The sequence below is a fragment of the Lagopus muta genome, chromosome 19 (assembly GCF_023343835.1).
Source record: "Lagopus muta isolate bLagMut1 chromosome 19, bLagMut1 primary, whole genome shotgun sequence".
Classification (NCBI taxonomy): domain Eukaryota; kingdom Metazoa; phylum Chordata; class Aves; order Galliformes; family Phasianidae; genus Lagopus; species Lagopus muta.
In genome coordinates, this window is record NC_064451.1 from 5,933,094 (window position 1) to 5,946,697 (window position 13,604).

Sequence of the window (13,604 nt, forward strand, 5' to 3'; positions counted from 1 at the left end):
AAGTTTAGGTGTGGCACGTTCCACTTCCCAGCAAGTGCCTTTCATACCTTGCTGGATACTTAAATCTGGCTTAGCAGTCCTGTCTCTAATAAAAGTAGTTCTGTTTCATTGGATCTTCCTAATCATAAACTGCTGTAACAATTGCTGCTGGTCAGGTATGTTTGGAGAGAATTTTTCAAGCCACTTATTAGTTAAATCTAAAGCCCAGTTGTATTAATTTCCACAGTTCTTATACTTATTGCAAAGGTATAAACACGTAGAAAGTTTAATGAGATTCTTGCTGCTTTTAACCAAGTCATACTGTGAGTGCTGAGGCTTTCCAGATGGTTCCTTCTGCCTTGCAACATTTGCTGTTGTCGCATCTTCTGTGCCATAAATCATGGCAAGCAATTGTGAAGGCTTCATAAACTGGAAGATCTTTGAGGCATTTAAAGTTCAGCACACTTAGAATGCACTGTAGAAGCTCATTGAGTCCTTGGTTTTGGTGGGAATCTCTGCATGCTGCAAAGTGCAGAGTTCTTAACTATCTCACATCGCTAGGCAATACCTCCATTGCCCTTATTTCTGTCTTAGCATCTCTGAAGTATCTTGAGTTGTCCATTTCTGTAATAAATGCTCCGGGGACATGGAAAATACATAAGAATAGGAAAGGAGGCAGATTTGCCAGCATCCCTCAAACTTTCAAATCGGACCCAAGCATCTGAACCTTGACAGAAACAGTGGTACAGGCTTTAACAGGCAGTCTTTTTTTTTTTTAATGGTGGCTTACTGCTGGCTTATTTCCAAGGTATGGTTTTACTAGCTGAGCATACATGCAAGTTTGTGAAAGGCCTGGAGAGCTGCAAGTAGATAGGAAGAACACGCATTTGTTTCACACACAAAAAAAAGCCTTGCTGGATTGCTGCAGACTTGAGTGTAACTTTGAGTGTCAGTAAGCTGGCTGCTGCTCTCCTGCCTTCTTGTACGTGCTCTCTGCCTCTTAGCAGACATGCTGACTACTGTGCTGCCAGAGCATCTGCTGTACTGCTGGTTTCAGCTCTGTCCAGTAGGAGAGGATCTTCCTTCAATTAAATAAAAAAATAAAAAATAAAGTGGGGACAAAGTGATTGTTTTAAAAGCAAAAGCTCTCTTTTGAAAGACTGAGGTACACAATTGCACAAAGAAACTGCAGCCTCGTGCACCTGGCAGACTCTGACATCTTCTACATCTGATGAAAGCAGATCTCCTCTGACAGTGGTCAATTAGCCACTATCGAGGCCCTAACGCCGAGATGGCGAGCAGAATATTTTAAGCTAACTGTAACTTCTTTCCCCATGTAGCAAGCAAGGGAAATGGTACTGGAGATCATCCGAGAGAAAGATCAGGCAGACTTCCGAGGCGTACGCAATGATTTCAGTTCTAGAATGGGAGGAGGCAGCATAGAGGTATGTTTTCTTCACAAGTACTCTGCTAACCTCCCTGTGGGACGGGCAGTGGGTGGAAGTCCTCAAGTTTCATGTGTAACCTGTAAGCTTTTTTTAAATGCATTGTTTTCTGTTGCCAGAAAAGTGAGTCTGGCTGCGAAGGGGAGTTCTCATGGACTCCCAGATGGCACTTTTCTAACTGTCGTTTGAAGTTGCATTCTTGTAGCTCAGAGTTCATTTAGTGGGGAAGGAATTTGTGGCCACATGTTTGTTTTTCTTACAGAATATCTTTGTGTAGCCTGGAGCTGCTTAACATGGCCCATCTCCTTGTTAAATCAGAGTAACTCAGTCTAGTTCTGAGCTTTCATACTGCTTTGCCTTTCCCATCAGGTCTCTGTGCCCAGGTTTGCTGTTGGAATTGTAATAGGAAGAAATGGAGAAATGATCAAAAAGATTCAGAATGATGCTGGAGTTAGGATTCAATTTAAACCAGGTTTGTGTGAGGATGGAGAGCCATTGCTTTCTGACCACAGTTTGGGATCGCTGCAGTGATTCTGCTCTGAGGTTACAGCAGCTAGGCTTTCCTCACTTAAAGCTGCATTGTCTCTTTCTGTAAGCTGTTTAATGACATACTTGTTCCTCGTGCACTTTCTGTTGTTCAGAAAGTAAGATTATATACATCTTACTTACAAACGTTAGATGTCACAACGATGATGTCTTGAATGGTAACTGTATGGGCAAACAAAATAACACTTCTGTTTCCTGTTAAGGAGTTCTCCTTCAGGGCATGAAAGCCTTTGGAGATCAGGAGTTGATTAATTCTAAGTAACTTTCTCTGGGTCCTTGGCTGTCTGATCACCTATCAAAGCTGCCTTTGTCCTCTTAAAATTATATCAATCTCTCTCATGACTTTTTGACATTTGAAAGTGTTGTCTTTTAAATGCTGTCCCCTCTGCAATGAGATTTTGTCTCCTTTCAGTATGTGGAAGTGTGGCTGAAGGTGGAGGGGAGAGAGAGTTTGGGCTAGATGTGTTATATGAAAGTGCTGCTGGCAGTGGTGGTGCTGGAAGGAAGCTTTTGTTGATGGGTGGATATTTTCTTCTTTTAATTTAGTCTTTGCCACTTCTCTTCACAGATGATGGGATTAGTCCTGAAAGAGTCGCACAGGTCATGGGGCTTCCCGATAGGTGTCAACATGCAGCACACATCATCAGTGAGCTTATTCTAACAGCACAGGTGGGTTCTGGAAGCTCCTGGGAGGAAAGTGCTTATAGGAGAATGTCTGTGCATGCAGCTGTGTGGATGAAGAACGTCAGTGTTCAGTTTTTCTTCTTGTAGGCCAAGGAGAGAGCTGCTGGGTTTGATTTTTTTGCTTTTTAAAATGTGACCAGGGTTGATTGAGCTATGGGAGGGTATCCTGTTCTGAGGCAGTATCAATAGGCTTTGCTGTAGTTCTATGTTGAGCTGTTTTTCAAAGCTACTTGAAAATGGTGACCTAATGGACCATAGTCCAGCATTACAGAGAGACAGGCTGGAGGCTCTGCTCAGAAGGACTGGGCACTCTGGGCAGCAGAGCATTCTCAGTGCTCACAGCACCTCCTTTGCCACCTCTCCAGTCTCTGGTCCTCAAGTCTGGTGGCTGTGGGAGGCAGCGGAAGGTGAAAAACTTTCACGTATGCAGTTACTGTTTTCTTGGACACAAACATACTGCATTGTCCTGGAGCAAGAAGAGTGGAGATGAGCGAGGCAGTAGGGCAAGCTCATGTGGAGAAGGTTGCATATTCCCTTTTTATTAGGAGGTAAATAGATTGTGACTAATTATCAGGTTTGGAACGGTCTAATTTCTCAATTAAGGTTCAATCTTGTTTTCTCTTTTTGCCTTGAGATTTGGTTTGAATACTTGTGTAAGATTTTTGAGATCTGTCCTGGTGGCCTTTGGCTGCTATGGCCTTTACTTCAGGAGAAGTTAGTTATCTGAACTCGGTATGTCCTTTAAGTGTCTTTGAACTGAAAAGCTTCCTTTGGAATTTCTGGAAATTGTGCCTTTCAGCTGAGTAGTTCCAGAAGTTCTTTAAAGAATGACACTGGAAAGAGTTTGGATGCTAACTTGTGCATATGTCGGTGCCAAGATCTATTATTGGTTGTTCTAAGCAAACCTCCCATCGCTAAATAAAAGCAGCTGATGCTTGTTTATAGGCTTATTTCAGCAGATACAAAGGCACGCATTTTAAAAAAGAGTTTTATCTTCCTGAGTCAGGAAGGCAGCCGTAGCCCACGTCCCTGGCATTGCTTTAAATTGCTCCTAAGTCTTGAACATGAAAGTCCAAGAATGTCTTAATTCAGCGCCATTGATTACAATGCAGTTTAACTTCCTTTATTTTGTTTCTAATGTGTATTGAGGCAAGCAAAACAAAAAGCAAAAAAACCAACAAACCACTGACAGAAATTCTTTGCCTTCCAAGGAACGAGATGGCTTTGGAAGCTTGGCTGTAGCCCGGGGAAGAGGTCGTGGCCGTGGGGACTGGAGTGTTGGAACCCCTGGGGGCATGCAGGAAATCACCTACACGGTGCCAGCTGACAAGTGTGGCCTTGTTATAGGCAAAGGTAGGTCTGCTGACACTCAATACTCAAGCTTCCAATTTTTCAGTCTGCCTGGCAGTTTTTTATGAGTGCAGTTATTTAGTGGCCGGTGAGTGCAGCGCAGGAGTAAGCTGGAAGCTCTCTTTGTTGTTTACCTTGTGGTGTTCTCAATCATTGTACTCTCCAGGCCCTTGTTCACAATATGTGAGGAAGGCTCTTCATGCAGAGCTGACAGGCAAGCCTGTTACGACAAGCAGCTGGCTGAGAAAAGGAGTTTCATTTGCACATCCTTTTTTAGAGAACTCATTTAAAAGGCAGTTTGTCAGGGACAAGCAGGACAGTCATTTTGGCATGCTGCATTTCTGTGGGTGCAATGTAGTAAAATGAAAGATACATGAATGTGGTAATGACTGTAGCTGCTTCCAGCCATGAACCTGAGTTGTGTGATGAGTAAAGCAAAGGAGCAGGTTTGTCTGTATTGCAGCTGATGTGTGGGACTGGTGCAGAGCAGCCTGGTGCCCTGCCTGATCTGCAGCTCTTCTTGCTCAGAGGAGTGTATGTTGCTTCCTAAGCCATTGAATCGCTCCATGCAAAGCACACAGGCGAGGCACCTGGCCTTTCTCCGAGGAACCTGCGTGCTGCCAAGTCACTCATAAAACCAGAGCATCTGCAGCACTTGTTGTAGAGCATCAGGTAATGCCAGTAAGGAAATTAGAGCCAGGAATAGCTCTGTTGCTCTGAATTCTTACAGTGCTTTTGATTTAAGACACTGACATATCAACGGAATTGTATTTAATTTTTTGTCTGCTTATTTCAGGAAGAATGACATATGCCTAAACCAGCATTTAAGTAGTCACAGTTGGCTTTTAGTGTCAGCAGAGGTGAGACGCACAGAATAGGAGCAGATTAGCTGCCACGGTAAAGGAGGCAAAGGCATGAGGGCACTGTGCCATGTTTCAGTGGCACTTAGCTCCCTTCCATCCTGATGGGCAGGAGTGAGCTTGCCATGAAACGTGTCGTGGCCTTTTCCCTTGCCACACAACCCTGCTGCGCCTCGCTTGTTTCCCCTCTGGCCCCCGTGGCCCCTGAATGCTTTATAATTGGGTGACTAGGGGCACAGGTATGCAACTCAGGCATGTCAGGTGTGTTTCAGATGTTTTTCTTTGCTGTAAACCTGTTCACAAGCCAGAAAACTTTTTCAGTATGACTCTTCCCCATTATGCAGATATTGCAGAGTGATTGCACTTTATCTCAGTGAATGGTCCAGCTGGGTAAAGATCAAGCAAAGCAAATTTTAAGCCCACGAGTGAGAGCTATATATATGGAAAAATCAAATTATAATGAAACTTTATTGCTGTATCCATTAGTCATCCTTAATAAAGGAACAGAAAAGGTCACTTGTTGTTCAGCAGTGCACTGAAGTGGAGCATTTGTGACTACAGAGAGCATGTGCTGAAAAGATAAATGCAGGTAGTGGAGTTAGATGTCCTAGCATTCAAGTGCAAGGCCCGGCACGGGCTCGCTGTGAGGGTGAAGGGTGGCTTTTTACCTTTGTTTCCACAACAGCTAAACAAGGATTCTTGCCCAGCCAGATCAGAAGCTTTCTGGAGTGACTAATTACTAGTTGTATGGTGATTTGAATGCTTGTAGCTTTGCAGTCGGTGCTCTTACAGTGCCTGTGCTCTTAAATACTGTTGCAGCATTCATTTTTTTGTCAAGTGAGTGATGGCTGTAGCATTGCCTTTTGGGGTCTGGGTTTGGATGGATGCACTGCAGTCTCTGCTGAAGCAAGAGATTGTCTGATTCTTCTTGTTTCTTCTGCTGCTGCCTATGGGGCATTATAATGCAGAGGGGATGTTAATTTGGGGGTTTAAACAGTCACCAATAGCAACATCTTTGCTCAGCCCTGTTTTAGTTTCTGGGCAGTTTCTGGCTGGTAGTGTTTGTGTGTGTTTTTGCTGTGGCACAGAGCTTGGCTGTTAGCCCTCTGTACAATCCAGCCAGGTTCTGTGGGCACACACAGCACCTGAGCAGTGGTTATTTATTTACCTTGGGCCCCTGGATGCAGGATATCAGATGTGGCCAGGTAACTGCTGCTGTGCTTCCAGCTTCGTGTCAGCACTGCAGAAGCAAGGAGAAGAGGGATGGGGAGGTTTGCCATAGCTTGGTCCGAACAGCGTGTGGGCTCCTTTCCCATGAGGATTGCTTCTTTGCTTTGGAGTTTGAGTCTTTATGAGCTGATAAGAAGTTCCTGGCTCCCTGGAAATCCTGTACGTAGCTTTTTCCTCTAGAGGGTGGGTAGGTGCAGCTTTTCTTCTGTGAAAGACTCGAGGAAGGGTGGAGACAAGCACCATACACATGTCAAGTGCTTTCTCTGCTTGGTGGTGCATGGAAACAAACCGCAGCCTCTCTGGGCCCCCGCTGGATTTCCATGATAAATACAGCAATATTGACAGATAACGTGGCTGGCCTGGCTCTTGTCAGCTCTGCCTTTTAGCAGGTTTGATTAATTGCTTTACAATTTCACGTCCAGCTGGGGGGCCACTCTTGGATCACTTCTGCCCCCCATCAGGTAGAAGAATGGAGCGGGGCTGTGAATGCGGCTGCAGACAGCCACCATGTGCCGAGCGGCCGCTGCTTTATGGGGGCAGATGAGTTCCTTCCAGCCCTTGCAGCATCATCTTGGCTGCGTCACTTTGCACGCTGTGCTGGAAACTAGGGGAGTTTGGGATGGGAGGGGGCAGCTGGGCATGTAGCAGAACGGAGGGTGAGGAGGAAAAGGGCACCGAAGCGCACACAGGAGGTGGGAGCTTGCAGGCTGCCACCAAACCTGGAGAGCAAACCTGCAGGATCCTTCCTACGGCCCAGGAGGGAGCTGATGAAACGGCCCCAGCAGCAACCAGCTTGGTGGTGACTGCTGAGCAGAGAGAAAACTCGACATCTACGTTCTCCTCACTACCAGGCTGATGAGGATGCTTTGGATTTCAGTTCACTTTTGAAAGAGGAAACATAGTGGTAGTGTGCTGTGTGAGCTGTGAGCTGTGCCCCACTGTCCTGAGTTAGAAAGTTGTCCCACTCCTTTGTGATCTCAGGTGTTTGGGTGCCATTTTCCTGTCTTTTTATTAAGAAGATGAAGTAATCGCTGGCTCAAATTCTGCCTTAATGTATAAAAACAAGGGCAGGAGGGCTCGGTGTGAATCTGCATCTGACAAAAGCATAAAATACAACGTTGGGGATTTGAGGCTCGATTTTGTGGCTTTCCCATTCTTGTCTGAAAGCGAGTGGCTTTGCTTTGGCTACACAGTACAATCCCTGTTGTCTGCTCAGGGATGTGACATGACTACCTTTTGTTAAATGCATCTTCTAAAATTCATTTAGAAAGAGTTAATTGCCCTTTGGCAACTTTTCCTCCTCCCTTCCCCAGAAAGGCTTTAAAATGTTAAAAAGGTCACGAGTCCATTACAATGAAACGAACAAGTGTCTGCAACATCCACAGTTTGTTTTTGAAGTTGTGCTGGATGTATAGAGATGGAAATGTGAGCAAAATTGAGGAGATTTTTAGAGACTCCTTTTAATTAAAAGCGAACAAAAAGCTCTGGTTACTTTACTTCGCTTTCCTTCCTGCTTACTGCCTGTACTTCAGGCTGGCAGTTTTGGTTTGTGATTTGAAAATTGCAAAACCCTTTCCTTCCCGTTACCCTTTAATTTCTCCAGTTGAGTGGAGCTGGTCTGTAAGTTGTGTCAGCTTCCAAAAGAAGAATCGAACCATTGTAGTGTTGGCTGAAGCTTTTGTTAAGCAAATTTCATTAAGAGACTGGGAGCTAGCAGGTCTTCAGGAAATCAGCTCTGTGTTGGCTGAGGCTGCCCCGTGCTGCTCGAGGCAGTGCTCTGCTGTATCTAAATGGCTGTGTGCCATAAACGTCGTTATGCTTTTATGGAAAAAGATGCTGAATATCCTGCCTTGATTTTCTTCTCTTCAGGTGGTGAGAACATCAAGAGCATAAATCAGCAGTCAGGAGCTCACGTGGAGCTCCAGAGAAACCCACCTCCAAACACAGACCCTGGTGTGCGAATATTCACAATCAGAGGAGTTCCCCAGCAAATTGAACTCGCTAGGCATCTCATAGATGAGAAAGTTGGTGTAAGTCCCATCTCTGTTGGTTTTGATCTGTCTCTTTCAGAAGTGTTTTCACCCATAGGTGCGTGTAGGCCTGGACTTATGGGGTGGAAGTGGAACACTGTGTACTCTTAACACTATTTAACTTCAAAACCATTTACCTGTTAGCAGCCATCTTGAGCTTTGGCCCTTGAGCATCCATTGGACTAATTTTTGCTGTGGTCCCGGGAGGATCTGACTGCTGGCATAATCAAGTGTAGTATGCAACTGTGCTAAGGCTGAGGAGGCTGCCAAGTGGGGTTTTGAAAGGAAGACTACAGTGTTACTGTGTGAAAATGACATAATCTTGGCGTCATAATCCTAAAAGTAACACTGAGCTCCTTGCTCCAGCAAATCCAGGGTGATGTTTATCTTCTGCTTAATGCAGTGCTGGGATATTGAAGCTTAATAATGTCAGGCCAGAACACTACTGAAGGGAGAAACTTGGGTAAAAGGAAGTAAGGAAAATACTGAACTGGGGAATAGCAGAACTGAAAAGCAACCTTTTGTGTTGAATTACCTGAGAGGAGAGGGCTTGGTACCAGCCTCAGGTTCCAAGCTATTCAGAGGAAAACTTCCAGCTGTGCTGGAGTCCTGTTAGCCCCTTTGTGGCTGGCCAGGGTTGCTTTTGAAGCTGAGCTCCTGAAGGGTGCTGACAGTCCTGAGAACTTCGTCCTTGGAAGATCAGTCATTTCAGGAGCTGGGGTTTAATGGAACATAGCCCAGGCTGTCTTCTCTCTGCTAACTATCTCCTCCCTCTGTGTAGAGCTGACATTAAATATCTCTGGATTCCATGGCAGGGTACCAGCATGGGTGGACCTGGAGGATTTGGTCAGAGCCCGTTCAACCAAGCACCCACCACACCTCATCAAAAGTAAGCTTCTGCATCTTGTCACAGATGGGTTCTGGGGAGTGGCTGGGAGCTGTAAAAGTCTTGAGAGAGGTATGGAGGGCCTTGGGGGGGTGGTGTGCAAGTGCAGCCTTTTAAAGAGAGAGCTGAAAACTTTAAGATTGACTGCAGGAGGGATTTCAGCTATGGAATTGCAAACAAGGTAGGTATTTCTGTCTCCAATGCAGTGAGTGTAGAAAGAAGCTGGAGCCTCACTTGCTGTTCAGTACCATGTGTCCTTGACTTCACAAACAGACAATTTCCATGCAGTTAGCAGCTGCAGCTACACGTTTCCTTCTGTTCCATGTTCCTGTTTGCTCAGCAGTTGCTGACTAGAAGTAATAATTTTGTTTCTTTGGCTGAGTTCATGCATATCTCTTCTTAAGTATTTTATTGTCTGCTTCAGCATGCCTTTTTATCCTCTGCAGTGGTCCTCAGGCGTTCATGACGCAGGGTTGGGGCAGTACCTACCAGACGTGGCAGCAGCCTGGACAGCAAGTCCCAAGTAAGTGGTTAGGGCCTGGGTTTGAGAAGGGCTGGTGTTCCCTTTGCCACCAGACACAGATTGAGCCATAAGACCACTTGTGTGCGGTGGTGTTGGAATGAGCCCAAGTCCACCAAAACCAGTAATGCTTTTAGTGTACTTACCTGCTTGTTTCTGCTCCCTTTGTGGAGAAACCTACTTTGTAACATTTCTGCCTTAAGCTTTCTCTTGTGAGGACTCTCCAGGCAAGCACTCACTGTCCCCACTTCTCCCTGACAGGCACACAGTGTCTGGTGGTGAGCCCTCCCATCTCTCTGCTTTTTAATTCATCAGTCCTTGATATTTTTTTTTGGTACACATTCTTTATGAGCTCCTTTCTAATTCCCATACTGACAGAAAGGCTGGGAAATAGATGCAGGAAGTGGAGAAGAAAAGCATGGCTCCTATCCTGCTTCATTCACACTGGCTGTAGTGGTATCCTCTTATTTCCTTCTGGGACCTGATAACTGCTCAGCTTCTGCAGCACTAAAAGCATGGAATATGACCAGCCAGATATTAGCATTAAGATACAAGTGACAGTGCACAAACATCTGCAGTGGTGAGTTCAGAAGCTGAACCCAGATCACTTCTGCTCCTGGTCTTAGTCCTTTGGCCACTGACACAGTGAATCAAACTGGCTGTTGTTCTGCAGGGATCCAAGTGTCCACTTTCTCACAAAACTGTTCAAAATTCATCAGGTTGGAATGAGATTTCAGAATAACTGACGTGGTGCTGTAGTGATGATGTCTGTCACTAATGGCATTTCCCTGTCTTCAGCAGTCTGATGCTTTGAGCAGATTCCTAGTCGACTTGTTAATCTCAAAGCTCATGTGATGCACTGAGATGCCTTTCAGTGCTCTGACTGGTTCAGCAATGAAGTAGGTGCTTAAGTTCAGTTTAAACTCCCTCTCTTTGAGGCGTCTGAGATGGAAGAATAATTGCTGTAACAATGCCAGCAACTGCATTTATGATTCCCTGTGACACAGCTGACATCTAATGTAAATGAATTTGTGCATATCTGAGATCTGGAAATCCTCAGCACTGTGTTCTTGACATCATGCGAAACCCTGCATGGGACTGGGGGCTTTGTGTTAAACTTTGAGGCAGTGTCTTTGGGAGAGGGCTTCTACTCCTCAGGAATTGCAGTTTAAAAATCAGTGCTCCTCTGTAGAGCTCTGGAGACAGGCAGAAAATCAGCAGCAGTTGTGCCTTCAGGATAGGTGGGCTTGGAAAGAATTCTTGTTTCCACCGGAGTGGGGTAATATGGTGCTGAGAAGGAGAGTTTTCCCACCAGCCTGTTAAAGAATACAAATCACTGCTCACGTCCTTCCTTGTGCTCTCCCAAGAGCACTGAGCCTTCCTGAGAGGCAGAGCAGGAAGAAATGCAGCAGGGAAAGCTCTACAAAAAAACCTTAACTTCCAGCTTCACGTAAAGCCTTGGAATAAATGCTTATGAAACCTGCTTTTCTAATTGCCTTCAGAGATGCCTTTAGAAACTCACCTTGCGAATTTATCTTCTTCCTTGCCTCCCTCAGGTGTCCTGCCCTCCCCATCAGGCACTGGGAGAAATAATCTCCCGTTTTGTAATGTCTGTGAGCTGTGTCTTGTGCTCACAGCCCATGGCCTTGGAGCTTAGTGGTGTCAGAAGCCCAGACCCCTTGAGTTCCTCACTACCAGCAGTGTGGTTTGTCCCACTGGCAGCTGCTCTGCAGTGCATTTGTGAGATTGTTGGTGGTTCCCAGAAGCCATGAAGCATCCAGCCCTGCAGTGGTCATTTCCCTGTGTGGGGTTAGTGCCATCAGATGTGTTCTGGGGACAAATATTCAGTTTCTGCTGTTGAATGAGATGGAAAACATCAGCTCACTAGTTTCATGTTTACTTAGGGTCCTCTATGCTCCTGTTGGTAGGGAGGCACACTGAAGGCAGCCTTTGTAAGAAGAGAGGACAGACAAGAGAACGCAGTGCTTTAAGCACACACTACTGCTTGCTTTTCTGCTGATCACAATGGTACCCAGTCAGGCCAGGTGGAATTCACCAAGGCATGGGAGGATTATTATAAGAAACTAGGTAAATACCTGTTTTTACACTGAGTTTCAATTGGAGAACAGGCTGGTGAGGGGGCCCTGCCCCGTGGCTCTGCTTTCCCCAGCAGAGCGGTCCCTTGACTCCCAGGGACAGATCCCAGAGTGCCCTCCTTGTGGGAGGAGGGGCAGCCCCCACCCCTACACATGTATTCAGATTTTAATTACTTCCCCCATCTTAAATTAACTGGCCAGAGAAACATTTTGCCGTGAAATGCATTTAGCTGCGTGTCCTTTCAGCCCGCTGCCGACTGTAATTCTCCGAGAAGAAAAGGCATTGAAGGAGGTCCTTTGTTGGCATTAGCAGGTGGACAGTTGAGGCAGCCTTGACCTCTGCCAGAAAAGGTCCTGACTTGTAGCGTTGGTCAAGTCTTTTAACCTGCTTTTATGCCCCTGGACAGGACGCTGCTGCCCTGTTCCCTCCACCCACTTCACACTCGCAGTGCATTACGTTCCTCCTCTCCCCCCACTTCAGAGCCCTCTGAGATGAAGCCGAGGGGCTTGGATGGGCTGTGAGAGCTCCTCTGTGTGTGTGTGTGTGTGTGTGTGCTGTCCTTGCCTGCTGTGTGTGCAGCAGTTTGTGCTTTCACTGTGCCTGCCTTCCTCTGCAGTTTTTTTTCTGATTGCTGTATTTTCTGTTCAGGTTGGTTGGTTGGTTTGCTGCACGTCTGGCTGAGGGCTCTTTGCTCTGACTGCGGCCTCTGCAGCCAGCACGTTGGACTCTCCCCTCAACAACACTTAGACACGCTGGCTTCACCACATCTTAGTGTTGTTTGAAGGAGGGAGGTTAGTGCTGGGTGCAGGCAGGCTTTGGCTCTGTGGGCTGTCCGTATGGCTCTTAGTGCAGTGCAGGAGCCCAGAGCCAGCTGTGCCTGCTCAGAGGGCTTCACAGGTGCTGCTGCACAGGGTGGTGTTGGGACCGGTGGCTTGCTGAGTGCTGACCACGTTGTACAGGTGGGCATTGCCACCAGGACTCCTTGGGATGTGTCCTGCTGCAAGAGCAGGGGGTGCAGATGCAGGTGACTGCAGATGTGGTTGCATCCATGGCACCTCTGTGTGGAGGTTGAGAGGATAGGGCTCTGCTGTCAGGGTTTGAAGCCCGGGTCCCTGCAGTCGGTGTGAGCAGCTTTGGGTGGCTGATGTGCAGAGCTAGCAGCTCCCAAACAACGTGCTTGGCCTCGAGCGAGTCCTGATGGAGGGGAGGGATGGAATTTGGCTTCGTGCCCTTCAGCAGCGCTCAGGTGAGACAGAATCAGGAACTTGAGTCTTTCCCCAAACTGAGAATGCCCAACGCAGTAGAAACGTGGAAGCTGAAGCATGGAATCCAGACAACTGAGGTAGAGCCAGGGCCTGTCTAGTGGAGAGGTAGATGTCACTAGCTGGAAACTGTCACCTGTTCCATATTGACATGCCCCTTATTGTCATCTTTGCACAGGCCAACAGAGCCAGCAGCAGAACAGCCATCCCGATTACAGCAAAGCATGGGAGGAATATTACAAAAAACAGAGTGAGTGAAACAGGGTTGTTGGAGATAAGGAAACTCTTGTTACAGAGTTCACGCTAATCCGATGACTTGCGTCTCCATCCCCTGCCATCATTAGCTTCCAGTCCTCTGCAATTCCCTCTGGTCCCTGCAGCTGGTGATGGTGCATGGTAGTTCTTCCACTGGAAGCTGTCGTGGTGCCTGCTGCTGGGCCTCAGGAGGGCTGTTCCTGCTGAGCTTCAGTGCACAGCAGAGCCCGTGTCCGTGCTGGGGAAGCATTGCACACACCGAGAATCGATGCTGACAAAACAAAACCCAGAAAGTTGAAGCTGGGTTGTCAAAAAGGTAGGAATGCTCTGCACACAGGTGTGTGGACAGTCGTGGCCCTGCCTTCCTCCGCTCCGTTAAGAGGCGTGCGGTGCCAGCTTCTGGATTTGCATTTGGCAGCCTGGGTTTCGTCTTACCCAGCTGCTCATCCCTCCCTTTCCC

The 13,604-nt window shown here is 46.8% G+C and overlaps 1 protein-coding gene across 5 annotated transcripts in view; it reads left to right on the forward strand.

Moving 5' to 3' along the window:
* FUBP3 (far upstream element binding protein 3) overlaps positions 1-13,604 on the forward strand; it is a 35,777-nt gene that overhangs the window by 20,257 nt on the left and 1,916 nt on the right. For 3 of the 5 annotated variants that reach the window (XM_048966008.1, XM_048966009.1, XM_048966010.1), the window contains 8 exons: positions 1,320-1,424; positions 1,794-1,896; positions 2,539-2,639; positions 3,866-4,007; positions 7,964-8,124; positions 8,940-9,013; positions 9,457-9,533; positions 13,068-13,139. In XM_048966008.1, the coding sequence (XP_048821965.1) occupies positions 1,320-1,424; positions 1,794-1,896; positions 2,539-2,639; positions 3,866-4,007; positions 7,964-8,124; positions 8,940-9,013; positions 9,457-9,533; positions 13,068-13,139 (835 nt within the window). Of the gene's footprint in view, positions 1-1,319; positions 1,425-1,793; positions 1,897-2,538; positions 2,640-3,865; positions 4,008-7,963; positions 8,125-8,939; positions 9,014-9,456; positions 9,534-13,067; positions 13,140-13,233; positions 13,600-13,604 lie in introns of those variants that run through there. The other 2 variants (XM_048966012.1, XM_048966011.1) reach the window with 2 other exon arrangements.